Source organism: Brassica napus, assembly GCF_020379485.1.
Source record: "Brassica napus cultivar Da-Ae chromosome A3 unlocalized genomic scaffold, Da-Ae chrA03_Random_15, whole genome shotgun sequence".
Lineage (NCBI taxonomy): Eukaryota > Viridiplantae > Streptophyta > Magnoliopsida > Brassicales > Brassicaceae > Brassica > Brassica napus.
The window spans coordinates 12,424-36,411 of record NW_026013974.1 but is presented as its reverse complement, the minus strand read 5'-3'; the positions used below and the strand labels follow the sequence as shown (position 1 = coordinate 36,411).

At 39.3% G+C, this 23,988-nt stretch overlaps 7 protein-coding genes across 9 annotated transcripts; 3 read left to right on the top strand and 4 right to left on the bottom strand.

Moving 5' to 3' along the window:
* Positions 1–541: 541 nt before the first annotated feature.
* LOC125594128 (sister chromatid cohesion 1 protein 4-like) lies at positions 542–2,630 on the top strand (the record flags this gene model as incomplete). Its single annotated transcript, XM_048770444.1, has 5 exons — positions 542–1,324; positions 1,414–1,447; positions 1,617–1,722; positions 1,814–1,943; positions 2,262–2,630. Coding segments are annotated over 5 exons (1,152 nt in total), but the record flags the coding sequence as incomplete, so codon positions are not given.
* A 118-nt stretch (positions 2,631–2,748) lies between these two features.
* On the bottom strand, positions 2,749–10,972 carry LOC106441487 (trafficking protein particle complex subunit 8-like). Of its 2 annotated transcripts, XM_048770437.1 has the most exons (28): positions 10,260–10,972; positions 10,080–10,174; positions 9,836–9,935; positions 9,636–9,740; positions 9,362–9,524; positions 9,140–9,260; positions 8,977–9,036; positions 8,804–8,884; positions 8,586–8,680; positions 8,350–8,500; positions 8,065–8,151; positions 7,780–7,899; positions 7,587–7,715; positions 7,407–7,504; positions 7,196–7,319; positions 6,946–7,053; positions 6,554–6,695; positions 6,032–6,139; positions 5,877–5,934; positions 5,707–5,782; positions 5,205–5,390; positions 5,017–5,127; positions 4,661–4,810; positions 4,414–4,572; positions 4,075–4,308; positions 3,817–3,987; positions 3,549–3,661; positions 2,749–3,468 (listed from the first exon to the last, which is right to left on the bottom strand). In XM_048770437.1, the coding sequence occupies exons 1-28, from the start codon at positions 10,420–10,422 to the stop codon at positions 2,958–2,960; spliced, it is 3,819 nt and encodes a 1,272-aa protein (XP_048626394.1). In that variant the 5' UTR covers positions 10,423–10,972; the 3' UTR covers positions 2,749–2,957. The 2 variants fall into 2 exon arrangements, with proteins under 2 accessions (XP_048626394.1, XP_048626395.1); XM_048770438.1 differs by lacking the exons at positions 9,836–9,935; positions 10,080–10,174; positions 10,260–10,972 and having other exon boundaries at positions 8,977–9,028.
* On the top strand, positions 10,760–15,159 carry LOC125594125 (conserved oligomeric Golgi complex subunit 1-like). Its single transcript, XM_048770439.1, has 6 exons — positions 10,760–13,337; positions 13,476–13,661; positions 13,868–14,151; positions 14,280–14,459; positions 14,538–14,715; positions 14,804–15,159. The coding sequence occupies exons 1-6, from the start codon at positions 11,151–11,153 to the stop codon at positions 14,951–14,953; spliced, it is 3,165 nt and encodes a 1,054-aa protein (XP_048626396.1). The 5' UTR covers positions 10,760–11,150; the 3' UTR covers positions 14,954–15,159.
* Positions 15,055–17,021, bottom strand: LOC106433025 (ubiquitin carboxyl-terminal hydrolase). 2 transcript variants are annotated; one of them, XM_048770441.1, is made up of 5 exons: positions 16,841–17,021; positions 16,489–16,718; positions 16,236–16,329; positions 16,055–16,157; positions 15,055–15,974 (listed from the first exon to the last, which is right to left on the bottom strand). In XM_048770441.1, exons 2-5 carry the CDS (start codon positions 16,517–16,519, stop codon positions 15,189–15,191), a joined length of 1,014 nt encoding a protein of 337 aa, XP_048626398.1. In that variant the 5' UTR covers positions 16,520–16,718; positions 16,841–17,021; the 3' UTR covers positions 15,055–15,188. The 2 variants fall into 2 exon arrangements, with proteins under 2 accessions (XP_048626398.1, XP_048626397.1); XM_048770440.1 differs by having other exon boundaries at positions 16,489–16,870.
* Positions 17,022–17,098: 77 nt separating this feature from the next.
* On the bottom strand, positions 17,099–18,203 carry LOC125594127 (protein LEAD-SENSITIVE 1-like). Its single transcript, XM_048770443.1, has 2 exons — positions 18,007–18,203; positions 17,099–17,938 (listed from the first exon to the last, which is right to left on the bottom strand). The coding sequence occupies exons 1-2, from the start codon at positions 18,122–18,124 to the stop codon at positions 17,322–17,324; spliced, it is 735 nt and encodes a 244-aa protein (XP_048626400.1). The 5' UTR covers positions 18,125–18,203; the 3' UTR covers positions 17,099–17,321.
* An 872-nt stretch (positions 18,204–19,075) lies between these two features.
* On the bottom strand, positions 19,076–20,334 carry LOC106441489 (protein LEAD-SENSITIVE 1-like). The gene is made up of 2 exons (XM_048770436.1): positions 20,091–20,334; positions 19,076–19,938 (listed from the first exon to the last, which is right to left on the bottom strand). The coding sequence occupies exons 1-2, from the start codon at positions 20,317–20,319 to the stop codon at positions 19,235–19,237; spliced, it is 933 nt and encodes a 310-aa protein (XP_048626393.1). The 5' UTR covers positions 20,320–20,334; the 3' UTR covers positions 19,076–19,234.
* Positions 20,335–21,875: 1,541 nt separating this feature from the next.
* LOC125594124 (sister chromatid cohesion 1 protein 4-like) lies at positions 21,876–23,964 on the top strand (the record flags this gene model as incomplete). The annotated part of the gene is made up of 5 exons (XM_048770435.1): positions 21,876–22,658; positions 22,748–22,781; positions 22,951–23,056; positions 23,148–23,277; positions 23,596–23,964. Coding segments are annotated over 5 exons (1,152 nt in total), but the record flags the coding sequence as incomplete, so codon positions are not given.
* Positions 23,965–23,988: the final 24 nt, after the last annotated feature.

Genomic DNA, 23,988 nt, shown 5'->3' with positions numbered 1-23,988 from the left:
AACCCCAATCCTCACCCTATCATCAGAAATAAATAATCAGAATAAATAATCAAAAATCAAATGTTGACACAGGCATAAGAAAGTTCACAAAAAAAAAAAGAGTCTAAGAAATTCCTTACTGGCTTTTGACAAAATCGTAGAACGATTTCATCACTTGAACATGGCTCTCACCAGGTAACTAATAAAATCGGTATAGCTCCAGAATCCATAAGAACACCTGTGACACTGACTTTCGTGTAGAGGGTGCTAAAACTGAATGAGTCACCAACATCGGTAAATAGGAGCTCAATTTTGCAGTGAAAGAAAAATAGGAAAAGAAGGAAAAATAACTAATCGTAAGATGTTTTTTTGGCTATTCAAACAAAGAAGGATACGAGGGAAGTCATATAGCAATAGGAAAGTGAATCAAATGATCCAGAAGTGTCTATTCGAATCGGACATGAGATGAGTATTCGCTAGGATGATTGATATGCACAATCAATGCACAGTATTCTGTCACGGCAATGTCTTAGCTATTACAATACTCATTTCTTGCTAAATTTTAAGAATCACTTCTTTTAGATCACTAGGAATCACGATAATTGAGAATGATGACCGTCATGCTTCTGTTGGAGCGGTGGAAGATAATGAATGTTCTGCTCCTCAAACTCGCCCTGATGGTTCTGAAGAGCAACCTGCTGAGGCTCTTACTCACCCAGAGGACCAACAAAACATAGACCAACAGGAAGAAGAAGAAGTGAAAGACGATAACGAGCTTGGTGAAACAGCATGTGAGTTAGAAGTTCCAAAAGAAGGCGATGGAGCTGCTGCTGATGAAGTAAGTCTTGTAGTGAATGACGAGATCGGTCAAATGCCAGCCGAGGACAAAGTCGATCATGTAGAGGGAATAGAGGATTTACAGGTGGAAGGATACCATGATGGAGGTGTAGGCGGTGAAGATGTTTGTGTTATCGAAATTACTGAAGGTGATGTTGATCACAACGCCATTCTCAATGAGACAGACTTGAAGGTTGAAGATGAGCTTCCACATGATAAGAAGACGGATGCATCAGCTGAAGTCTGCGAGATTGGTGTAGACAACCAGACTCAATGTGATATCACAATTGGCTATATTGAAAATGGACACGTAGAAGCTGGTGATTTGGCTTTGGAAAGTCTCAACGAACCAATTGTGGAAGCAAAATATGATGGGGTGAATCCAGAGACAGAGCCTGATAACAACTACGAACCGCATAATGATGTGTTTAATGAGGAGGCTACTAATATGCAAAGTGCACCAGATGAAGATCCTACTTCTCGCGATGGTTTTATGAGAGATAACGACGTAAGTTTTGTTTCATTGTGGTTTCATATCCTTATTCAAGTAAAGACATGCCTCTTAAGTTCTTCTTGTGTTATTCTCTTATGCTTTAGGAAATGGATACAATGGAAGTGGCACATGACACAGGTTCTAAACCTTTTACGAATTTTAATTGTACAAATTATCTGTACGTTCTCAGTTTAAGCAATGGGACTAATACTTGGTCATCATAGCATGATTTAGATTTGTGAGATGCTGTTATATCCATGATGTCTCAGTGGTTCTACTTATAATTGATTTCACTCTGTGTTTTCAGGATTTTTGAATGTGGATGATGATGAAGATCATGAAGAAGACGATGGTATGCAAGAAGGTGATGAAACTCGTCTTCTAGAGAACAGTGGTTGGTCTTCTCGTACCAGGTCCGTACAGAATCATTTTTTTGCACAGACTATCATGTAAGAAACATGATGAGCCTGAAACACTGAAGACTATTATTCTCTTTTATTATAGGGCTGTGGCGAAGTATCTCCAGACAATATTTGATAAAGAAGCTGAGAATGGGAAGAGTGTTGTTGTAGCGGACAAACTTTTAGCTGGGAAAACCCGTAAAGAAGCATCGAGAATGTTTTTTGAAACCCTGGTATGTTCATAATACGACCCTAAACAAAAAAAAAAAAAGCTCTGATCTTTCTCTCGAGAAAACAAACTTGACCAGTAATTGATAAATACACATAGAATCTTACATGTTTTGGTTTTATGCTGCAACTCCAGATTAATTTGTCTGTTTTCCTACTGGATTGTTAGGATGTTTAGGTGTAAGCATGTCTAAGTTAGGTGTGTACTCTCGGCTTTAGTGCATCAATCACAACTTGTCTTTTTAAGACGGAAGAACAAGTTTGGTCTTCATAAACTTGATCATCTTGTTGAATCTGTCTTTTATTATTTGCCAATGTTGCAGGTTTTGAAAACAAGAGATTATATCCAAGTTGAACAAGCTAAGCCATATGAAAGCATCACCATAAAACCGCGACCAAGACTCACCAAATCCATCTTCTAGACGGAGAGGAGTCTTATAGTTGCAGATAGGTAGAGTTTGGTCCAGCCAGAAAATATCATCCTAAATGATTTTCATTCTCTGAAGTTATATACATTTTCCCTTTTACAAGGCAATGTAGTAGCGATAATAGTGTCAGTGGTGTTGTAGCTAACCATCCAAGTAGCTGGAGGTCATTTATTTTACCCTTATATATATAACTTGTATGTATGTATATATTGGTGCCACCATGATCATCACCAGTTTATATTTGAGAGATGCTAATTTTATTTTCTCCCGTCTGTCATATTGAACTTGAGAATGTCGAGGAACCCATTTTTTTACTGAATATTAATAATTTCATATTAATATTATTGGAATCAAACAGAAGGTATAAATGATTGGAAGTAAATAAAATGATAATATCTATAATCCTTTTATTCCACAAACAAAAGTAAAGCTGAGATCCACCTTTTTCAAATTTTGGTGTAATGTAAAATTAATCTTTCTCCTACCGAAAAAACATTTCTTGACAACAATTTGCTACAATCAAAATTGAAAACTCAGACGTAAACCATCAAAATGGATACACAGAATACAGAGAGAGAGAGCTATGAAAGTTCACTGAGACTGAAGAACAGTAAGGTAATAAGGATAGCCTTGGCATGTCCCTGATGATGCATCTTCACGCCCGGAAAGCTCCCAGGTAAGTTTATACGAAGAGAGATTGTAGATACCTGGAGCGAAAACCGATATCTGCAGCGGGATCTCCGTTGTTGACAATGGCTGGATTTCGACCTTTGTGGAACTTAAACCTGACCATATGAAAGGAGGTGAGCTTTCCATGGACGATGGAGGTTTCCCTGAACGGCTCCCCATGACATCTGAAGTCAGTTTCATTTCCTCTGTTATATCTGGCACGTAGCGCCACCCGGATTGGTTTCCAGCGGAAGGAGTTGGTGTTGCTACGTCTTGTACGGAATCAATGGTGTTGAAGCTCACAGATGATATTCCATCAGATGTGTTTCTGATTACTAATTTTAGTTGAATTTCACACAAGGAGGTCGAGAAGTCGTGGTATATGGCTTGGGGACCGTCTAGGGACCACGATAGCGGGTTTGAGCTCCTGATTCTGTAATCGAATGATTACACGTTAGTTAAAAATAGGTTTCAAAGCTGAAGAAAATATACTGTTACGTGAATACTCTTTACCTATTGTGACATGAATGGTGAGACAGAATCTTTGGTATATCTGCCACTCCTGATGAATTGCTGGATTTTGCTGGGTGAGAGATTAGAATGAAGTCAACGGTATTGGTACTTAACTGTTTCAATCATACAAACACGAGTTCATTATGGTTTCTGATGATAGAAAGTTACCAGTGATGATGCTATGTTTAAGAGAAAATGAATGTTCCCTTGAAAAAACATCTCTACCGCATAAGATATATATATGTCCCTGAAAGAGGATTTCGCTTACCTGATCTGAGGTTTCTTGACATGACCTTTCACTTTCATGGAAGCTTGCTAAAGGTGAGTTAACGATATCAAAAAGTTTTTCGTCGTCATCCTGAGCAAACAGTTTTACGTCGGTTTGGCTGGGAGGAATGGACATGGTTTTCTCTTCTTCAGTCGCTGATCTTCTGTTATCCTGAAATTTAAACAATATTCTAATTTCAGACATGGAAAAGAGAAAGACCAACTAGCTACTAAATGAACATTTTAAGCTAATAGCGACCTTAATCATGAAGTGACATGATAAAGCTTGCCCGGGAAGCAGAGACTTGGAAGGTAAGATTGTATCAACACGCTCAAGTAAGGAGATACCCCACCGACACCCAACTGTTGACAACTGATGAATTTGGAAAGAATCTGAATTCGCACGGTTCAGTATATCCATACGCACAAGACATTCTTGCAACTTTGATGGAGAGGGAGTGATTTCGAACGAGGTCTCTAGAGATGGCAAAACCTATATAAAAATGTACGATATAGAAATGGTTCAGATTGGTTGGTCAATGCAAATATTGCCTATAACATAATGAAGGTAGAAACAACCAGCCTAGAGATTCATCACCTTTAAATTATAATGCATCCTTAGGGTGCGATACTTCATGATGCTTGATACATTTTCCATCTCATAGTATATTGTGAAATACAAAGATATCGTTCCTGGGATGGCAGCTCGAAGCCAGAGAGGCCACCTCAAAGATTTATCTCCTTGCAGTGACACATCCTGAAAAAGAGCAACATTCAGAACCATGTTAGAATAACCTGACATGCACATTTACCTGGAGGCTTGAATAAAAAGGTTAGCCACGGACCTTTGGAAATGAAAATACACTACTTGTTTCACTCTTCACAAAATTTTGTTCATGGCCCTTCTTTAAGCAATCTGGAAACTCCGTTGTCACCTCTTCTTCATGATTTCCAGGATTTACAAATCTTGGATGGCTAATCTTCATTTTAAGATTCTACAAGGACAGACAGACTTTTAAAGCTCAAAAATAATCCAGAGAATAGCTTAGTGCATCACAATATTCGGTAATCAAGCAAGAATAAGTAGATAAGCCAGACAATGACAAACTAAATTAATACACAATAACAGAACAAAAATAAATTTTACTGGCTAAACGGTAGAGAATATGAATGATAAGGGTTGATCATAAACGAAAACTACCTTTATCGGGAATTCCGACTTGTTTTTTAACTCTAAAACAAGATAACGTAGATCTCCAGCATACAATTTCTCAGGCAGATGATCAATTGAACCCAAAAGCCTGGGTAGACTCTGCACAGTCAAAATTTCATTATGTTAGACGTCGTAGCAAATCTTACAAAATTAAACCGTAGAGGAAAAGTTTGCACCTTGATGACCAAAAATTTCAAGGCATCAGTGGGAGTAAGTTTGTTTTTCCGTCTTCCCTTGTTAGTTTTTGCCTTTCCAGGGGCAGATTGGAAGTAATGCACACCTACAACAGAACCAGACAACCTCCACCTTACACCGACAATTTTGAGGATACCTTCTTCACTGGGGGTAACCGTGAGTCTCACCTAGAAGAAAAAAGTTATGACAATAAGTCAAACGTAAACAGCAGCTGATAAAACCATCAGAGATTCACCAAAGGATACAGTAAGCAAACGGAAGATATAATAGTCAGAAGTTAAAAAGGACCAAGGCAATTCAAAACTGTGACTACAATCAAGGTTAGTAGCAATGAGGTAAAGCCAGCAATCACAAGTGAAACATCAAAAAAAATTAAACGTGTTTCTCTATATATACACAAGAAGATGAATAATGTCAGATATAGAAAGAGTAAAAATATTAAAACGTGTCAATCGATCTATGTTTTCAGTTTAGCAGACTCACCAGTTTTTTCTCGCCTCCGCCTAATGTTAAGTCCACTTCAGACAAAGTGAAAGAAGAAAAACCAGATGTTGTACCCCTGTAGTATTGTTGGTAAAGACGTTGCAGCTTAATCATTCAATTGTAGATCAACAAAGTTAAAAGAAACCTGAATGAAGAGATTAGCTGCTTACTGATTATGTTCTGCGGAACTCTCGGTCCCCAAGCTTATGCTACTTGGGTGTTTATCAACTTTACAAAGTCCAAACGTTTGAAATAAGTTTCACATCTATAAACCGAAGGACGTAGAACAATTCCAAAGTGAACATCAATATTATAAACAGCTTACCTTTTAGGTCATCAGAATTTGAGGTAAGTTCACAGATGAGAGATACGCTTGTTATAGAAGTAGAGATTAGCAAGGGATTCCTAAACTCCAGATCCACTTTCACTGACTCTGATAACAAAGAAGTACAAGTAAAAATCCACAATTACAAACATTTTCAAACATACTACAGCAGAATATCATGTCCTCCTCAACAATATGGCCTGAATTTATTGACAAACTAAGAAATCCCTCTTCCTTGGCAGAGGCACAACTGATAACATTTACAGATGCTATGATATGACTAATGAGGAAATCTTATACTCCGTGCAGAATTATCACAGCTGGGCGTTCCAAAAATATACATTTTTTCAACATCAAAGCATGTCTAGATCAAATTGAAATGTCCTCCTGCTGGTACGATAAGGTAGACCAGATTTTGCGTATTAGTGTGCATAAGTTAAGTGCAGGATAATGAAGAAGCTCCATGATTCAGGTAAACATCGAATGCAGCTAACAACATTAATGAAAAAGATGTAAATTCACCTCCAGCCACACAAACATTGGATTCCTTGTATTTCTTTGGTAGTAGCTTTGACTGTAATTCCAGCCAGTTTGACTTGCCAGAATTTAATGATGGAATGATATCATCCTCCAGTGACTGCCAGATGCTCTCTTGTACAAGAACCTGACCATGACACGTAAATAATATTAGTAAACAACAGATGCAAATTCACCAATAATGAAAAAGAAAAAATTCAGGGATGCACAAATATTATTTATTTGCAAGTATTATTTGCATTAATCCAAAAAAAATTAACCAGAAATACTGATATCAGTTATGCTGTTCATAATGAAGTAAAAAGGCAAAACATCCGAGGAAGATTATGATGGGTACCAATATGTACATTCTTCCAAAGAGTGAGTATGCAACTTACAGAAGCTTGAGATGCATAAGTGCGATGGTCTTCATATATAACTTGAAGAGACGACATATTAATAAATGGTAGTTGAAGTCCCACCACCTCGTGCTTCATTCCAGTTTTCTTCAGAATGACAAAAAGTAAGAAGTTATTTTGTATAGTCAAAGAACAAAGAGTAGAGACCAGGGGTAACTATTGGAAGCACTCTATTATTCTCTGTGCAGCTTCAGTAAAGCGTATAAAACAGCAGGTATAAGCTAGGCACCTTAACAATCTCGAAAAAGTCTCTGAGAAAAATCTCTTGGGTTGCCTTGGATTGGTTGCCACAGTCCAGTACTTTGAGCATATTTCTAACTGCAACATCATGCATCCCAACAAGTGCGTACCACCTGAAAAGGTAATTTCATAGCAAGTCTTAGACCACAATTTCCTAAACATCACGCCTTAGACGTACATTCACAACGTTTAAAACTTACCGTCCAATATGAAAATGTACATGGTCTTTGATATGGCTCCATGTAGTTGATTCATAAACAGAGATTGCACTTCTATATGTACGAATTGCATGGCTAACCTGAAAAAACGCATAAAAACTGTATTCTTTAGATTGCAAAGCATGTACGAAGCTTGATCCCTTTCAACAAAATTACATGTACCTGATCACAGTTTTTATAGTGGTCTCCTGAGAGAACTAAGTGAAATCCATACTTGTTTAACATCGCGGGCTTAGTTAACACGAAGCAGTAAGAAGCTTGCTCTAACATGACTGCGGCGTGTAATGGTTCCTGAAAAAATAATAAAGTTAGAAATGGTATAAAGTGCATATGTTCTGAGGCATAAAAGAAGCACCTCTCCACATATGCGGAAGTAAGCAGAAGCAGCTTCTTTGTACTGGTCTCCAGCTTTTAGCATCTCTGCCCACCAGAGCCCACATCTCGTAGCATTTTGAAATCCAGACCTCCCAAGTTTCTGCATGAGATTACAAGGACATGTTACAGCATGTACTACCGCGTCACTTGCTCAAGTTAACCCATTACTATTTCAGTTTCAAGTTTTGCTTATAATAAACACTAATTCAAGTAAGCGAGGGACATTCACTGAAAGAACTGTTTTAGGTGGGTTATAAAAACATACCAGATAAGTGCTGAATGCATTTTCCATGCAGTACTCAGCTTCCTTTTTTGACTGGTCTGAGATGAAATATGCAAGTCCCATCATTTCCTTCCCAAGCATACATGAGAAGATGAGTTATTGAAGCCACCACAAGTAACGAGCAATGGAAAATAAAGACCAAAACAATCGGCCTGATGGGCTAACCTATACTATATGTTAGATTAAATTATACAAAACGAGTATTGATTAAAAATAATGCCACCTGAATACCTACATAGAAACACAATCATAAAGCTGTGAAGCTACCTGAACACCAGCATAGTGCTTCCAAGCTTTATCGAGCTTGTAATCGGTTGATATTAAGCGATAGCTTGACAATGCAAGTTCATAATCATGCAACATGAAGGCGTAGTCACCCAAAATTCTAATTTGAGATTCAGTGGAGCTAAATGTATACCTTCAAAAATGAAAAAAAAAATAGTAAGAGCTTATGATGACGTCAAGGAAAACATTAAAGGAGCAAAAATTTCAAGAAAGCATACATAGAACCTTTGGTTGAATCCGGAACATCGTCTTTTCCTTTTCTCCACCATAAGTTTTTTATTTGGTTTCTAAGTCCTTTCCTTGTTGCAGAAATCTAGTGACACAGCAAAATGCAAACTAAATGATATGGAAAGAGAAAAAAAAAGAACAAAGTAAAGCATACAGAAAACGTAAAGCATGTTCCCACGATTAACTTTTTAGAAAATCTAAAGCTAACCTGTTGATTAAGATCTCGAACTTTCTGTTCCATGTAAGGAATTATATGCCTCGATGCAAACTCTTGCATCAGATCTTTGATCTACCTCGAATATACGAGGAGAACTAATAGTGTTGGTTAAAACATTCCAAAATATTCGAAAGGCGTGAATATCATCAGAAAGCGAATGTTACCTCCACGATATCGTCGCCAGTGAGAGCACATCCAAGTTTGTCGGCCGAAACACTTGATTTCTTTCAGAAAGAAAAAATAATTAAAATGTTGAACTTACAAAAACATGGATTGATATATGAATCATGAGCAATATGTTGGATAAAATACTGATGAGAGGCTTACAAATGAAGCCCATGGATTAGCCTGATGTTCCACGTTCCCCTCTTTAGATGAATTAGTGCAAAGTAAGTTGCACTCATTGTTTCCAAATGTACTTCTCATCTCAGACAGAACTTTAGACGTTCTACAGAAGAAATTACATCCCGTCAACTAAAGCCTTACATTTGACAGCCATATAGTTATAATGAGAATCATATAATATACTATGTAGTAAGGAACAGTTACCTCTCTGTTGTGGCATCCTGATTGTCATGCACCAACAGGTAATGCTTCAAAATCTTTGGGTCCATTACACCATCATTAAGCAAAGAAGGTAATCTATTGGTGTTGAAAAGATCTACAAATTTATTTACAGGTTGATCGTCTTTTGATGAAACGACCAAGAGACCTGAATAACACATTTAGAATTGTTCCGTACGCAACAGAAAAGTCTATTAGCAAACCTAGTTTAAAGCATGAAGCCAACAACAACAATTTTGGATTTTCTATAATGTCTTACAAGCCACAGGATGATCAAAAGCCTCATGGTCTGAAAAGGACAGTGTACGGATAAGTTCCTTATTGTAATACTGAAACCATGTGGGTGCAATTTCAGACTCTGGATCTGCAGTAACGGAAAGACATCAGCATTAGAAAAGCAACCCGGTATGATAAGAAAAAAATCTCTTAAAAGGCATAATATTGAATAGAGATACTTACTAGAGAGTATATCAGTAATTTGAGGAGGATCAGATTTCAAATCGTCAAAAACCTTCTCCCCAGCTTCAGTGATAACATGTTCTAGCCGTTGCTTTGCAACCTAGCCATTAAGTAAACATAATCAATTTTGAAGCTCAACCAAAGATGCAGAATGGAGGAGCCTTCTAATACAACCATACACCTAACACAAAACAATCCTCTTCCACGTTGCGTTCTAGGTAAGAAAGCAAGAAGCTTTACATACCTCCACGTTTGGTTGTTTGATATCTGAGGCATTAAACAATCTGAGCGTAAACTTCTTCAGCCGATAAAGCTGATCGCCTGAGGTCCTAACAGGAACTGCACAAGAAATCAAAACCTCGGTTTAAACGGTTGGTGAAGTAAACCTTTGAAAACGAATAAAAGAATCAAAGTCTATCATCACCATCGATATTACTGAAGTTGCAGAATGGCTTCAGCGTTTCCACAAAGGATAGTCCATTCTTGAGGAAAGTCTCTTCAACAAGAGGCGTGCAGAGTACCATGACAACTGGACTGATCTCTTCCAAGAGCATTTTCCCAAGCGATGAGTTCACCGGCTCCACCATTCTCTCAAAATCTCTTCACTGTAAGTCAAAATTCACTCCAATCCGATGTCGGATCGGGTAGATTTCGGAGACGGTGGGAAGCAATACTTAGAGATCTCCTCTCTTCGAGCCAATCAGAGCTAAAACGCCGTCGTCGGCAGCCGCCGGAGTTGATGGAGATAGATAGGTTTGAAGATCTATGTAAATGACGGAATGTGAAATACGGGGAGATGCAACGTTTATGATACAGTAAAACGAAATACCGTATCAGTTTACGGTGGAAATCACCGGAGATGGAGGGATCGTGATCGGCGAAGAGATGCAGGCAAAAGTCTATTGGAGAAGAAGAACAATAACAATTTCATCCATTAATTTATTTATTTAATTTATCTAATTGCCCCTTTATTATGGTAAACATTACAATAGTCCCCAGATTTAATGATCCTCGCTATGACTTACCAAACCGGACCGGTTAGCTTCCGATTAGAATTCTTCTACTGCGAAACCCAAACCGGGGTAAATATGTAATTTGTTAAAACGCTTAATCTCTCGTCGTGTTCGTTCCACAGCAATGGCAGAAACTCAGTGCACAGAAACTACAAAACTAGATCTTGATTCCGGGAATCTACTTCAGAATCCGAGCAAAAGCATCTCTAGATCCGATCAGATCCGCTCCGTTTCTCTCCTCCTTCAACTCAGTGGAATGCATTGCTAGAATCTAGAGAGAACACGCCGGAGAAAAACAAACCATGAGAATGTCATCGGCTTCTGCCGCCGTTTCGCTCGGAAGCAGCGGTCAAAGAGACGCTGAGTCCCTCCTCCGCACCAAACCGATGTCGGAGATCCGTAGCGTTGAGTCGGCGACTAGGAAGAACATCGAGGACAAGAAGGAGGAGCTCCGGCAACTCGTCGGGACTCGGTACCGAGATCTAATCGACTCGGCTGACTCGATCGTTCACATGAAGTCGCTCTGCGAGTCGATCTCGGCGAACATCAGCTCGATCCACGGCAACATTCGATCGCTCTCCTCCTCGTCGGAAGCGAAAACCCCCGCGCTCGCTATCACTGACCCGGCCCGAGTCAATGTGTATGGGATCGCGTGTCGGGTCAAGTATCTGGTGGATACTCCGGAGAATATATGGGGCTGCCTCGACGAGTCCATGTTTCTAGAAGCTGCTGGGAGGTACATGCGTGCTCAGCACGTGCAGCAGAGACTTGTTAAGTTGGAGGAGGTGGATCAGAGTAAACTGTTGGCTAATTTTCCGTTGCTTGAGCATCAGTGGCAGATTGTGGAGGGCTTCAAGGCTCAGATTTCTCAGAGGAGCCACGAACGGCTTCTTGATCCGGGTTTGGGGTTGGGGGATTACGTGGACGCGTTAACTGCTGTAGCAGTGGTTGATGAGCTTGATCCGAAGGAGGTTCTTGAGTTGTTTCTCGACTCGAGGAAGACTTGGGTTCTGCAAAAGTTGAATGCTTGTAGTGGTGATGATGCTGGGAGTGTTGTTTCGGTGTTTTGTGATGTGTTGAGTGTGGTTCAGGTTACTGTGGGACAAGTTGGTGAGCTTTTTTTGCAAGCGTTGACTGATATGCCTCTGTTTTATAAGACGATTTTGAGTACACCTCCGGCTTCTCAGCTGTTTGGTGGGATTCCGAATCCGAAAGAGGAGGTTGCGTTGTGGAAATTGTTTAGAGATAATTTGGAATCTGTTATGGTTATTTTTGAGAAAGTTGATATTTCTAAGGCGTGTCTGGCATGGTTGAGGGAATGCGGTGGACATATTGTTGGTAAGGTTAGTGGGAAGCGTTTGATTGAAGCTATTGTTACTGGTGCAGAGCTTGGATCAGCGGAAAAGTTGATAAGGGAGACCATGGATAGTAAAGAGGTATTGAGTGGTAGTTTAGATTGGCTTAAAAGTGTTTTTGGGTCTGAGATAGAGCTACCTTGGAATAGAATCCGGGAGCTTGTTCTGGACGACGATTTGAACCTGTGGGATGAAATATTTGAGGAGGCCTTTGTGGAAAGAATGAAATGCATTATTGACTCTAGATTTGAGGAATTGGCTAAAGCTGTCAATGTGGCAGAGTCGGTTCGTGCTTTTAGCGAGATCACTGATGAGAAGATCAACTTCCAAGCATACTTAAACAGACCTTCTACAGGTGGTGGTGTCTGGTTCATCGAGCCTAACGCTAGGAAACCTGGTTTTATTGCCGGAAACAAAACGTCACCTGAAGAAAGCGACTTCCAAAGTTGTCTAACGGCGTACTTTGGTCCTGAAGTTAGCCAAATCAGAGATGCAGTTGATCACCGCTGCCAGAATGTTTTAGAAGACCTCCTAAGCTTCTTTGATTCAGAAAAGGCAGGTCCGAGGTTAAAGGATCTTGCTCCATACGTGCAGAATAAATGTTATGACAGTGTCTCAGCAATTCTCGCAGATGTGGATAAGGAACTCGAATCTCTCTGTGCTGCCATGAAGAAAGGGAACAACGACAGCGAAGCAATTCCACCTGCTATAATAATTGAGAAATCTCTTTTTATGGGACGCCTCTTGTTTGCATTGCTGAACCACTCGAAACACGTTCCCTTGATTCTCGGTTCTCCAAGATTGTGGTGTAGAGAAACTATGAATGCAGTTTCTGATAAGTTGTCATCCTTGTTGAGGCAACCAAGATTTGGCTCGAATACTCCAGGTGCTGCTGACAGCCCGGGAAAGCAGTTGCATGCCGATCTTAGGAAGCAGAGTTCGTTAGCTGTTGCCGCGCTACTTAAGGCAGATGAGAAGACAAGTCCGAAATTTGAAGAGCTTAATAAAACTATGCGTGATCTGTGCATTAAGGCTCATACATTGTGGATACAGTGGTTATCGGAAGAGCTCTCCGCTATTTTCTTGCGTGATCTTACGATTGACGATGGACTGTCTGCTACAACTCCTTTAAGGGTAACTAAAAACGATCCTTATCCTTTCTTCTTAGCTGTTTTGCATTGATATTAGATATTCTGAAAAATGTACATAGTTAGTTAGTTGTTCACTCTCTTTGTTTTTGGAAATTACTGACTCTTTGAAGTGATAATGCAGGGGTGGGAAGAGACAATAGTCAAGGAAGAGCAGGGCGAGAGTGAGTTGAAGATATCACTTCCGTCCTTGCCTTCGCTCTATATAATTTCATTTCTTTGTCGAGCATCAGAAGAGATCCATCGAATTGGAGGCCATGTACTGGATAAGTCAATTTTGCAAAAGTTTGCTTCAAGCCTGTTGGAGAAGGTGCGTTGTCTCTGTTTACTTCCTTTTCCTATGATTATTTTCTACATGCTGCAGAAATGTTTCTGCCAAGGGAACGATTTTCTCTTCAAAATGTTCGTTATAATTATTCTCCTATACACACTTATTCACTTTCATCAGTAAATATCTCCAAGCTAGTGATTGCTTATAAAATGATTTTTTTTTTCAATTTCTCTTGTACAACGCAGATCATCATTATTTATGAGGATTTCTTATCTGCCAGGGAGGCCAACGAACCCCAAATTTCAGAGAAGGGGGTTTTACAAATTTTACTGGATTTGAGATTTGCATCGGACATTCTTTCTGGGGGTGATACAAGCACCAATGTGGAGATACAACCAAAGATCACAATGAACAGATCAGCTTTCAGGCGAAAGCAGGGCCAACAGCAAACAAAGTCAGTCAACAGAGGTCGCATTGATGGAGTAATCTCCCAACTGACCCAAAAGTTGGATCCTATAGACTGGCTCACGTAAGGAACCTTATCCCTAAACTATGACCAAGCACATCTTTACTAACAAGTTCATGGGAATCATCTCATCTTATCGTTTATTGTCTCAATCATTCTCTGATGCTTGTGTTTTGAAATGTCTAAAAAAGGTACGAGCCTTATCTTTGGGAGAACGAAAAGCAGTCATACCTACGCCACGCAGTACTATTTGGATTCTTTGTGCAACTAAACCGAATGTACACAGATACTTCCCAGAAACTACCAAGTAACTCAGAGTCAAATATCATGCCATGCTCCACAGTTCCCCGCTTCAAATACCTTCCCATAAGGTAAGCTTTTCTTCTTCCACACCTGAAACTATTTGTAGCCTTGTGGGAAAAATGGTTTCTCATATCCGGTTAATTCAGCGCTCCGGCTCTGTCCTCTAGAAGTACAAATAAGGTCTCCACTCCAGTTACATCAAATGAAAGTTCGTCAAGAAACTCATGGAATGCATTTACAAATGGCGAGCTTTCTCAAACAAGTGATTTGGAAGATGACTCCAGTTTCGGCGTGGCTTCCCCGTTCTTAAAGTCTTTCATGCAGGTACAGTCTAGTCTCCTCGGTTGATCAGTGGCTCAATATTTTTTCATAATCTGTTCAATATCGTAAGATCATGTAATATATGTTTCAGGCTGGTAGTAGATTTGGGTCAATACTAAGTGACGGACAAGTTGGAATATTCAAGGATAGATCAGCAGCCGCTATGTCGACATTTGGGGATATAATACCATCTCAAGCAGCCGGTTTACTCTCTTCTTTCACAACCACCAGGTACGAGTGATGATATGACGATCTTCGGTTTTGTGAGTCTAAACCGATGATGATTGCAGCAGTTGAGATATCTGCCATTATAGAAGTTTTTACATTAAAGAAGAGAACAAGTTTTGTAACTCTGTTTGATTTATTGTTTCATGTAATTAAGAGATTTGGTTCTACAAAAATCCTCAGACTGAATACAATCAAACCCTCATACATATAAAGTTTTAATATCATTGCAAAAAAAACTGATTAAGGTATTAACGTCTAGCTTTCTCAATGAGAGGCTTGAGCTTCTTCTTGTCTGCAAGAATCTTGAGGAAGTTGAAGAGGAAAGGGACATAGTTATGTTTCCTCCTCAAGTTCTCTTTCTTCCAGTTCTTGGCCCTCTCTTCCTCCATTACAATCTTCTGCGACACTGTCTCGATCCCGACGTTGACTTCAGAAAGAGACTTATCCAGAGCCTCGTAGCTGCTCTTCTCAGCGTACTTATCAGCTTGCAGTGCACCCACCTGCTGCAAAATCCTCTCCCGCTTCATCTGATACTCTTTCAGCTCAGCTCGGTACATCTCTTTCCTGTTCTTAACCACAGCCAAGAGACTAAACCGAATCTCGTTCTGGAGATACCGGTCAATCCTCTCTTGCACCACAGGTTGGACCATTTTGAGCCACTCGATTCCGTCTGGCTCACCGAGACATTGTCCAAGGCTGATGGGTCCTTCTTTAAGACCATCGAGCTCGTATAAGATACCATCGACGGGTAAGTAGCTGATGTAATGATACACATCATCATCTTCCTCTTCCTTTTTCTTCCTCCGAGCAGCTATCTCATCCTCGTCCGTGGTGGTGGAAGATGAGTCAGGCCTAGCAAAGGTGTTGTGAGCTGCACGTATCGCCTCGTTGTTGCTGATGGCTAAACCTTTGAGCTCAGGTGGGAAGTCTTTAGCGAACTCTTTCAGTTCAGACAGTTCAGAACCGATCTCGATACCCGAAGAGTTCATGAGGACAGACAGTAAGGCTTGTGTAGCACAAGCATTGTTGATTATCTACAAGAGAACACACATAGAGTTATAACATTCCCAAAGAGTTGAAAAAAAAAACTAAATGTGGGGGGAGAGAGTGGGACCTGGCTGGCAAAGAAGAAGTTTGGGTTTGGTTCAGTGATGACAACACGAGACTCCTTTTCCTCAGGACGCCACTTGTAAAGCAATACCAATCCGTAAACAGGACTAAACAAAGAAGAACCCAACAGTATTATTGACTGAGTTTTGTTGGAAACAAGAAGCAACAAAAGAGTGTGAACAAACCTTATTTCATCAAGAGAAGTAATGTCCAAGGAATACAACTCTTCAACCTGCACACCTTTCACTTGCATTTGTTGTATAATCTCCGTGAAAACACCTAAACATTATGAATAACAACAAACAATATAGCTTACACAGACACTATCTACTTAGTATATAACATGACCAATCCTTGATGTATATTTGAAGAAGCTGAGAACAATAAGGAGCTATTAGACAATAAACCCCAAATTGGATAGGAAAAAAAAAGGTTTACCAGGATCAGATTCTACAGGGAGCCAAGACATGATTTCACGATGAACAAAATGAAAATGGGATTGAGAAATTGGAGATTATGATTTATATCTATCGAGATTCGCTAATCCCCCTTCTTCGAGCTCATCGTCTTCTCAAGGAGGTGTTGTTGAGTCAATCAAGAGTCTCTCCCCTCTCTCTCTATACTGGTGTGGTCTCGACTCTCCTCGTCTTCTCGTATATAAACCGAGTCTAATCGAACCGAAGCATTAGATGAATTAAACCGGTATTGACTCAAAAATTTTATAACAAAAATAAGAAGCAAACCGAATCAGACCACACTTTTAATTCTATTAAAAACAATCAAACCGAACCGAGAACTGAATGTTCTTCTCTCCATTCACCCGTCTTTCTCAGCTACGAGTCAACAGCCGTTTTCTCTAGACCAGAAGCTGGTGTTGTTATGCCTCATGCCTGAACCTACTAGTCATCATGGCTTACAGTTCCAACTCTTATGGTCTTGTGAATTGAACAGTTGGCGTGGTGTTCTTGGCCACTATAATAAACTTTAACCAACCAGTAATCAACTTAAATTTAATTTAGAAACCGTGTTCTTCTTGATTACGCAAAAATAAGACAATCTCAAGCGTGGTTATAACGAGTAAAGAATCAACCACATCTCTTTCTTTACGCGTTTACGTTTTTACACAACACAAACAATGAAGACCTCAATTAAACTGTATTCACACATCATACAATAGAGTTACACAATTCAAAGAATTTAGAAGCAGATTCAATCTGGCATTAACCAACAATCAAATACACACATTGCACACAATCAGAACCAAACCAAACTCAGCTCTCCTTTGCCAATGTATCAGCCTGATTAAACCGAGCAACGAGGCTCTCCACAGGCACTTTAACAGCATCACTCCTCATACCAACATCCGAACACAGACGTATAGCATTACTAGCCCAAGGACTAACCATACGCGCAACACACGCAGCCGCACTCACCGAGTTAGCCTGACCGCTTCTCCCAAGCACATAGCTTCTCCCCACCACCAAACCCGTCTTACAGTACATCGCAAAATCCTCACAGTTATTCTCGAACACATGGTACTCACCAAACCCATTTCTCAGCAAAAGAAACTCCGCACGAGAGATCACTTCCTCCGAAGGATCCGAAGCCGCCGTCGTGCAGGTACCGCCTCGGAGCTTGGACATGAACAGAGCCGGAGAGACACTGTACTCGAAGCGAAGGAGATCTCCTCCGGAGAGAAAGCAATCGAGACAAGAAGAGATAACTCCATGCGTGTTGGATTGCTTTCCTCCACAGTTAGGACAAGGGTTGTCTCCTCCGTGATTGGTAATAGAGCTGACGATGAGCTTGTCCAAAAAAGTTCCCGTTCCGATTTCAAGACCGCCTCCACGTGTGAAATGAATGACCTTTCCGTCTCCTATGTAGATTCCTGTGAGATTGCAAACATAAAGTTTGGATCTTTGATAAACCCAGAAGAGAGAGAAGGAGATGGGTTACCGTGATGAGAATAGATATAAGCGTTACGCCATGAATAGATGTGGTCTCCTGGTTTCAGATCGTCTTTAGAGATCTTGTTGGAGAATAATCCTATCTTCTCTAGAAGAATGGATTCCATCTCTGGCTAGATCAATGGGGGTTCTCTAGAGTTTTTTCCAAGATTGTTGGTTTAAAAAAACCAAACCTTTAAAGTCAACTGGTTTTGTATTGGCTTAGCTGGATAAGGAAAAAGTCAAAAGGTCAAATTGAATTTAAGAATCAATTTATCCCCGGTAAAGGTGATTTGCATAAATATTTAGGAGAAACTCTAGAAATTAATAAACATTTATGATTTTGAGTTAGATAAATTATAAATTAATAATGCTATATAATTTTTTTATAAAGTTACATGAATATAAATTTATCTATAATTTCTCTTTGCAATTTAGTATTTTAATATTATTTTTACATCTAAAATACATTAATATTCTAGGATATATAATTTCAATACGTAAAATTTATCAAATAATCTAATTAAAAAAAAGATTTCAAATCTAAAAAGTTTGATTACTCTATAACATCTTGAAATTAAAATTTCTTTTTTTAAATAAAAACTGAAAATAAAATGTTTTACAAATATAATCTAAAATAAGTTTAAAAAAATAATAATTATTTATAGTGTTTTTATTGTATAATAACAAAGAGAGAGTTCCACGATTCAGCAAAAGTAGAAGTAGCCGATTCTATGATCCACAATAACAACTTGGTGAGTTATTAGTTATTGATAACTCAGAAAAAGACACCAGTGCGTGTATATTCAGCCAGATAAACAAGGTGGTGAAGAAGATATAGAGACAAAAGCATGTTGTATTCTTGTGTGATTGTAATGGGTTATGATCAGAAAACCTTCTCGTGTGGACAGCTTTGTTTAGTTATTGTTTTACTGATGATGACTAGTGTAACACTAACACTAAATTCCAAATCAACCAAGGAGCCAAACTAATGGTAGGTAGGTGATCAAACACTATTCGTCATCCACTTGTGTTTGTTTATTGTTTTGTTTCAACATTCTTCCAAAGTAGACCAATACTTTGGAAACAACAATAATGTTATTTTCACATGATAAGTAGTGTCAAACACACATGGTTGCACGCATACAATGAAAACAGAAGCAAACAGTTAGTTACCATCAAACACTCACAATCACAATCACAATCACAATCATAATCACACCACAACAAGTGCTAAACTAGCTAGACTTCTTGTCGTCTCTTCTTTCGATAATCGCTATAAGCGTAACAAGGTCTTCCACAGGAACTTTGCTAGCATCACTTCTCACACCAATATCAGCACATAAACGACCATAGCAGTAGTTACCATACCCCGCCGCCAAAGTCACAACACCAACACCAGCAACCCCAGAAACAACCAACCTCGCAGCAGAGCCCACAGAAACACTCTTCACCGTCCCCCAAAGCGACAAAACACCACGCACCGCAGACCACGAGTTAGCCTGTCCACTACTCCCCAGCTTAGACAAAACAATCAAACCAGTTTTGCAATAGATCGCAAAGTCTTCACAGTTGTTCCTCAACAGATCATACGCACCAAACCCATTTTTATTAGACAAGAGGTGTCTCGCACGGTTAACGGTTTCATCAGAGGAGTCTGAAACCGCTGTTGTGCAGATACCGCCTCGCGGTTTAGCCATAAAGATGGGTCCAGAGACACCGTACTCGAAGAGATAGAGGTTTCCTCCGGCGAGGAAACAGTCGAGGCAAGAACAGATCACACCGTCGAGATTCGATTGGTCTCCGCAGTTAGGACAAGGGTTGTCACCTCCATGGTTTGGAACCGAACTAACGATGATGTTGTCTACGAAAGTCCCTGTCCTTGTCTCAAGACCACCTCCGCAAGTGAAATGTATGACGTCACCATTGCCTACATAGATTCCTACAAGTTGCAAACATAGAAAGGATCGTCATTTATTCTAAGACAGGAACATAAAAAGCTAAGATCCAGCGAGAATTGTCTGAACAGAAACTGAAGGAGTGTTAAATGCAATGTAGCTACATAGAGATAGATGGAAGGGAAAGAGACTGAACCGTGATGAGAGTATATGTAAGCCATACGCCATGAATAGATGTGATCTCCTGGTTTGAGTTCATCTCTTGAGATCTGTTGAGAGAGGAATCCCATCTTCTTGAGAGACACAGAAGAAATGTTAGAAGCGCCGCGAGACCAAGAAATGATTCTTTCCTCTTGTGTGAGGTTTTTCACTTTACTCTCTTTCCGGTTTACTACAAACCACGACTCTTGACTCTTGGTTTGCATTTCAATTTTCAGTGTTTTTTATTCGGGTAGTTTTCACTTTACTCTCTTTCCGGTTTATACTAGAAAACATGACTCTTGCCTCTTGGTTTACATGGGTTTAAACAAACGCCATTTTGTTAATTTTGTAGAGAATTATAGAATAATTTTGTTCCTCGTTAATTTTGATATTATTTTCAAAATTTTATTCCTACTCATTATTTTTTTTATATATTCCTAATGTTTCTATGATTAGTTACCATTCAAAATTCAATATTATAAAATACAATATTCAAAAACAGAGAGATTTGTACTACGCGTCTACGCCCTGTAATGGTTAATTTTCCTTTTAGGATTTGGCAAGGCTTTAGCACGGAGTACCGAGTCACCTCTCCGACATAGTCTCAACGCCATATCTACTGCGCCTATTCCGAAGAGATAGATCAAAGCCCGGCTGCAAAAGAAAAAAAAAGGTTAGATGGAGGGAAAAAAACAATTCACAAATGGTTTGTAAAGAAGAAATAACAAACCTCTTAAGAACAAAAACATCAGTGATCTTTCCACATGAAGAAAAGCGGTTAGTCAAATCACTCTTAACAACATCTACATGGAGCGAAGGGTCATATCCAGTAACAGAAATGCCTCGGCTCCTGTAATTCAATAGTTAATTTGTCAGCAAATTACAAACAAACCCAATGTAAAGAGAAAAAAAGCATGAATATAAAATTTTACTTTTTTCTTTGGAAATGGGCAACATGCCTAGCAGCCAACTCAGCAGTACTCAAACCAGAACTAAGCTTGCTGAGTTCTGGCGGTAAAACTGTAGCAGATAAGATCCATCCTCCATATCGGTTCCATCAAGTGCCAATGCTTTTTCTTCTGCAGCTTCTCCGCGGAGAACAAAAACGGTAAAGCCGCCGCTAATTGCATTGCGAACTCTCGGAACTTGCACTTTTAAAATTTATCCACATGACCCAGACAGCTTAGACAATGATCTAACGAGGTCAAGGGGCTGAAGCGACGACATGTTGTACCCCTGAACCCCAATCCTCACCCTATCATCAGAAATAAATAATCAGAATAAATAATCAAAAATCAAATGTTGACACAGGCATAAGAAAGTTCACAAAAAAAAAAAGAGTCTAAGAAATTCCTTACTGGCTTTTGACAAAATCGTAGAACGATTTCATCACTTGAACATGGCTCTCACCAGGTAACTAATAAAATCGGTATAGCTCCAGAATCCATAAGAACACCTGTGACACTGACTTTCGTGTAGAGGGTGCTAAAACTGAATGAGTCACCAACATCGGTAAATAGGAGCTCAATTTTGCAGTGAAAGAAAAATAGGAAAAGAAGGAAAAATAACTAATCGTAAGATGTTTTTTTGGCTATTCAAACAAAGAAGGATACGAGGGAAGTCATATAGCAATAGGAAAGTGAATCAAATGATCCAGAAGTGTCTATTCGAATCGGACATGAGATGAGTATTCGCTAGGATGATTGATATGCACAATCAATGCACAGTATTCTGTCACGGCAATGTCTTAGCTATTACAATACTCATTTCTTGCTAAATTTTAAGAATCACTTCTTTTAGATCACTAGGAATCACGATAATTGAGAATGATGACCGTCATGCTTCTGTTGGAGCGGTGGAAGATAATGAATGTTCTGCTCCTCAAACTCGCCCTGATGGTTCTGAAGAGCAACCTGCTGAGGCTCTTACTCACCCAGAGGACCAACAAAACATAGACCAACAGGAAGAAGAAGAAGTGAAAGACGATAACGAGCTTGGTGAAACAGCATGTGAGTTAGAAGTTCCAAAAGAAGGCGATGGAGCTGCTGCTGATGAAGTAAGTCTTGTAGTGAATGACGAGATCGGTCAAATGCCAGCCGAGGACAAAGTCGATCATGTAGAGGGAATAGAGGATTTACAGGTGGAAGGATACCATGATGGAGGTGTAGGCGGTGAAGATGTTTGTGTTATCGAAATTACTGAAGGTGATGTTGATCACAACGCCATTCTCAATGAGACAGACTTGAAGGTTGAAGATGAGCTTCCACATGATAAGAAGACGGATGCATCAGCTGAAGTCTGCGAGATTGGTGTAGACAACCAGACTCAATGTGATATCACAATTGGCTATATTGAAAATGGACACGTAGAAGCTGGTGATTTGGCTTTGGAAAGTCTCAACGAACCAATTGTGGAAGCAAAATATGATGGGGTGAATCCAGAGACAGAGCCTGATAACAACTACGAACCGCATAATGATGTGTTTAATGAGGAGGCTACTAATATGCAAAGTGCACCAGATGAAGATCCTACTTCTCGCGATGGTTTTATGAGAGATAACGACGTAAGTTTTGTTTCATTGTGGTTTCATATCCTTATTCAAGTAAAGACATGCCTCTTAAGTTCTTCTTGTGTTATTCTCTTATGCTTTAGGAAATGGATACAATGGAAGTGGCACATGACACAGGTTCTAAACCTTTTACGAATTTTAATTGTACAAATTATCTGTACGTTCTCAGTTTAAGCAATGGGACTAATACTTGGTCATCATAGCATGATTTAGATTTGTGAGATGCTGTTATATCCATGATGTCTCAGTGGTTCTACTTATAATTGATTTCACTCTGTGTTTTCAGGATTTTTGAATGTGGATGATGATGAAGATCATGAAGAAGACGATGGTATGCAAGAAGGTGATGAAACTCGTCTTCTAGAGAACAGTGGTTGGTCTTCTCGTACCAGGTCCGTACAGAATCATTTTTTTGCACAGACTATCATGTAAGAAACATGATGAGCCTGAAACACTGAAGACTATTATTCTCTTTTATTATAGGGCTGTGGCGAAGTATCTCCAGACAATATTTGATAAAGAAGCTGAGAATGGGAAGAGTGTTGTTGTAGCGGACAAACTTTTAGCTGGGAAAACCCGTAAAGAAGCATCGAGAATGTTTTTTGAAACCCTGGTATGTTCATAATACGACCCTAAACAAAAAAAAAAAAAGCTCTGATCTTTCTCTCGAGAAAACAAACTTGACCAGTAATTGATAAATACACATAGAATCTTACATGTTTTGGTTTTATGCTGCAACTCCAGATTAATTTGTCTGTTTTCCTACTGGATTGTTAGGATGTTTAGGTGTAAGCATGTCTAAGTTAGGTGTGTACTCTCGGCTTTAGTGCATCAATCACAACTTGTCTTTTTAAGACGGAAGAACAAGTTTGGTCTTCATAAACTTGATCATCTTGTTGAATCTGTCTTTTATTATTTGCCAATGTTGCAGGTTTTGAAAACAAGAGATTATATCCAAGTTGAACAAGCTAAGCCATATGAAAGCATCACCATAAAACCGCGACCAAGACTCACCAAATCCATCTTCTAGACGGAGAGGAGTCTTATAGTTGCAGATAGGTAGAGTTTGGTCCAGCCAGAAAATATCATCCTAAATGATTTTCATTCTCTGAAGTTATATACATTTTCCCTTTTACAAGGCAATGTAGTAGCGATAATAGTGTCAGTGGTGTTGTAGCTAACCATCCAAGTAGCTGGAGGTCATTTATTTTACCCTTATATATATAACTTGTATGTATGTATATATTGGTGCCACCATGATCATCACCAGTTTATATTTGAGAGATGCTAATTTTATTTTCTCCCGTCTGTCATATTGAACTTG

What these genes read in the sequence shown, in the direction of transcription:
- LOC106441487 (XM_048770437.1), bottom strand. Translation starts at nt 10,422, where the DNA reads ATGGTGGAGCCGGTGAACTCATCGCTTGGGAAAATGCTCTTGGAAGAG. An exon ending in TTTTGATCATCCTGTGGCTT is followed by an intron (nt 9,525 to 9,635) that starts GTAAGACATTAT and finishes TGTGTTATTCAG; the next exon opens with GTCTCTTGGTCGTTTCATCA. An exon ending in ATGCATTCAGCACTTATCTG is followed by an intron (nt 7,900 to 8,064) that starts GTATGTTTTTAT and finishes AATCTCATGCAG; the next exon opens with AAACTTGGGAGGTCTGGATT.
- LOC125594125 (XM_048770439.1), top strand. Translation starts at nt 11,151, where the DNA reads ATGAGAATGTCATCGGCTTCTGCCGCCGTTTCGCTCGGAAGCAGCGGT. An exon ending in CTTCAAGCCTGTTGGAGAAG is followed by an intron (nt 13,662 to 13,867) that starts GTGCGTTGTCTC and finishes TGTACAACGCAG; the next exon opens with ATCATCATTATTTATGAGGA. An exon ending in TTCAAATACCTTCCCATAAG is followed by an intron (nt 14,460 to 14,537) that starts GTAAGCTTTTCT and finishes CGGTTAATTCAG; the next exon opens with CGCTCCGGCTCTGTCCTCTA.
- LOC106433025 (XM_048770441.1), bottom strand. Translation starts at nt 16,519, where the DNA reads ATGTCTTGGCTCCCTGTAGAATCTGATCCTG. An exon ending in CCCTGTAGAATCTGATCCTG is followed by an intron (nt 16,330 to 16,488) that starts GTAAACCTTTTT and finishes CATAATGTTTAG; the next exon opens with GTGTTTTCACGGAGATTATA. An exon ending in ACTTCTCTTGATGAAATAAG is followed by an intron (nt 16,158 to 16,235) that starts GTTTGTTCACAC and finishes TTCTTTGTTTAG; the next exon opens with TCCTGTTTACGGATTGGTAT.
- LOC125594127 (XM_048770443.1), bottom strand. Translation starts at nt 18,124, where the DNA reads ATGGAATCCATTCTTCTAGAGAAGATAGGATTATTCTCCAACAAGATC. An exon ending in TTATATCTATTCTCATCACG is followed by an intron (nt 17,939 to 18,006) that starts GTAACCCATCTC and finishes GCAATCTCACAG; the next exon opens with GAATCTACATAGGAGACGGA.
- LOC106441489 (XM_048770436.1), bottom strand. Translation starts at nt 20,319, where the DNA reads ATGCAAACCAAGAGTCAAGAGTCGTGGTTTGTAGTAAACCGGAAAGAG. An exon ending in TTACATATACTCTCATCACG is followed by an intron (nt 19,939 to 20,090) that starts GTTCAGTCTCTT and finishes TGCAACTTGTAG; the next exon opens with GAATCTATGTAGGCAATGGT.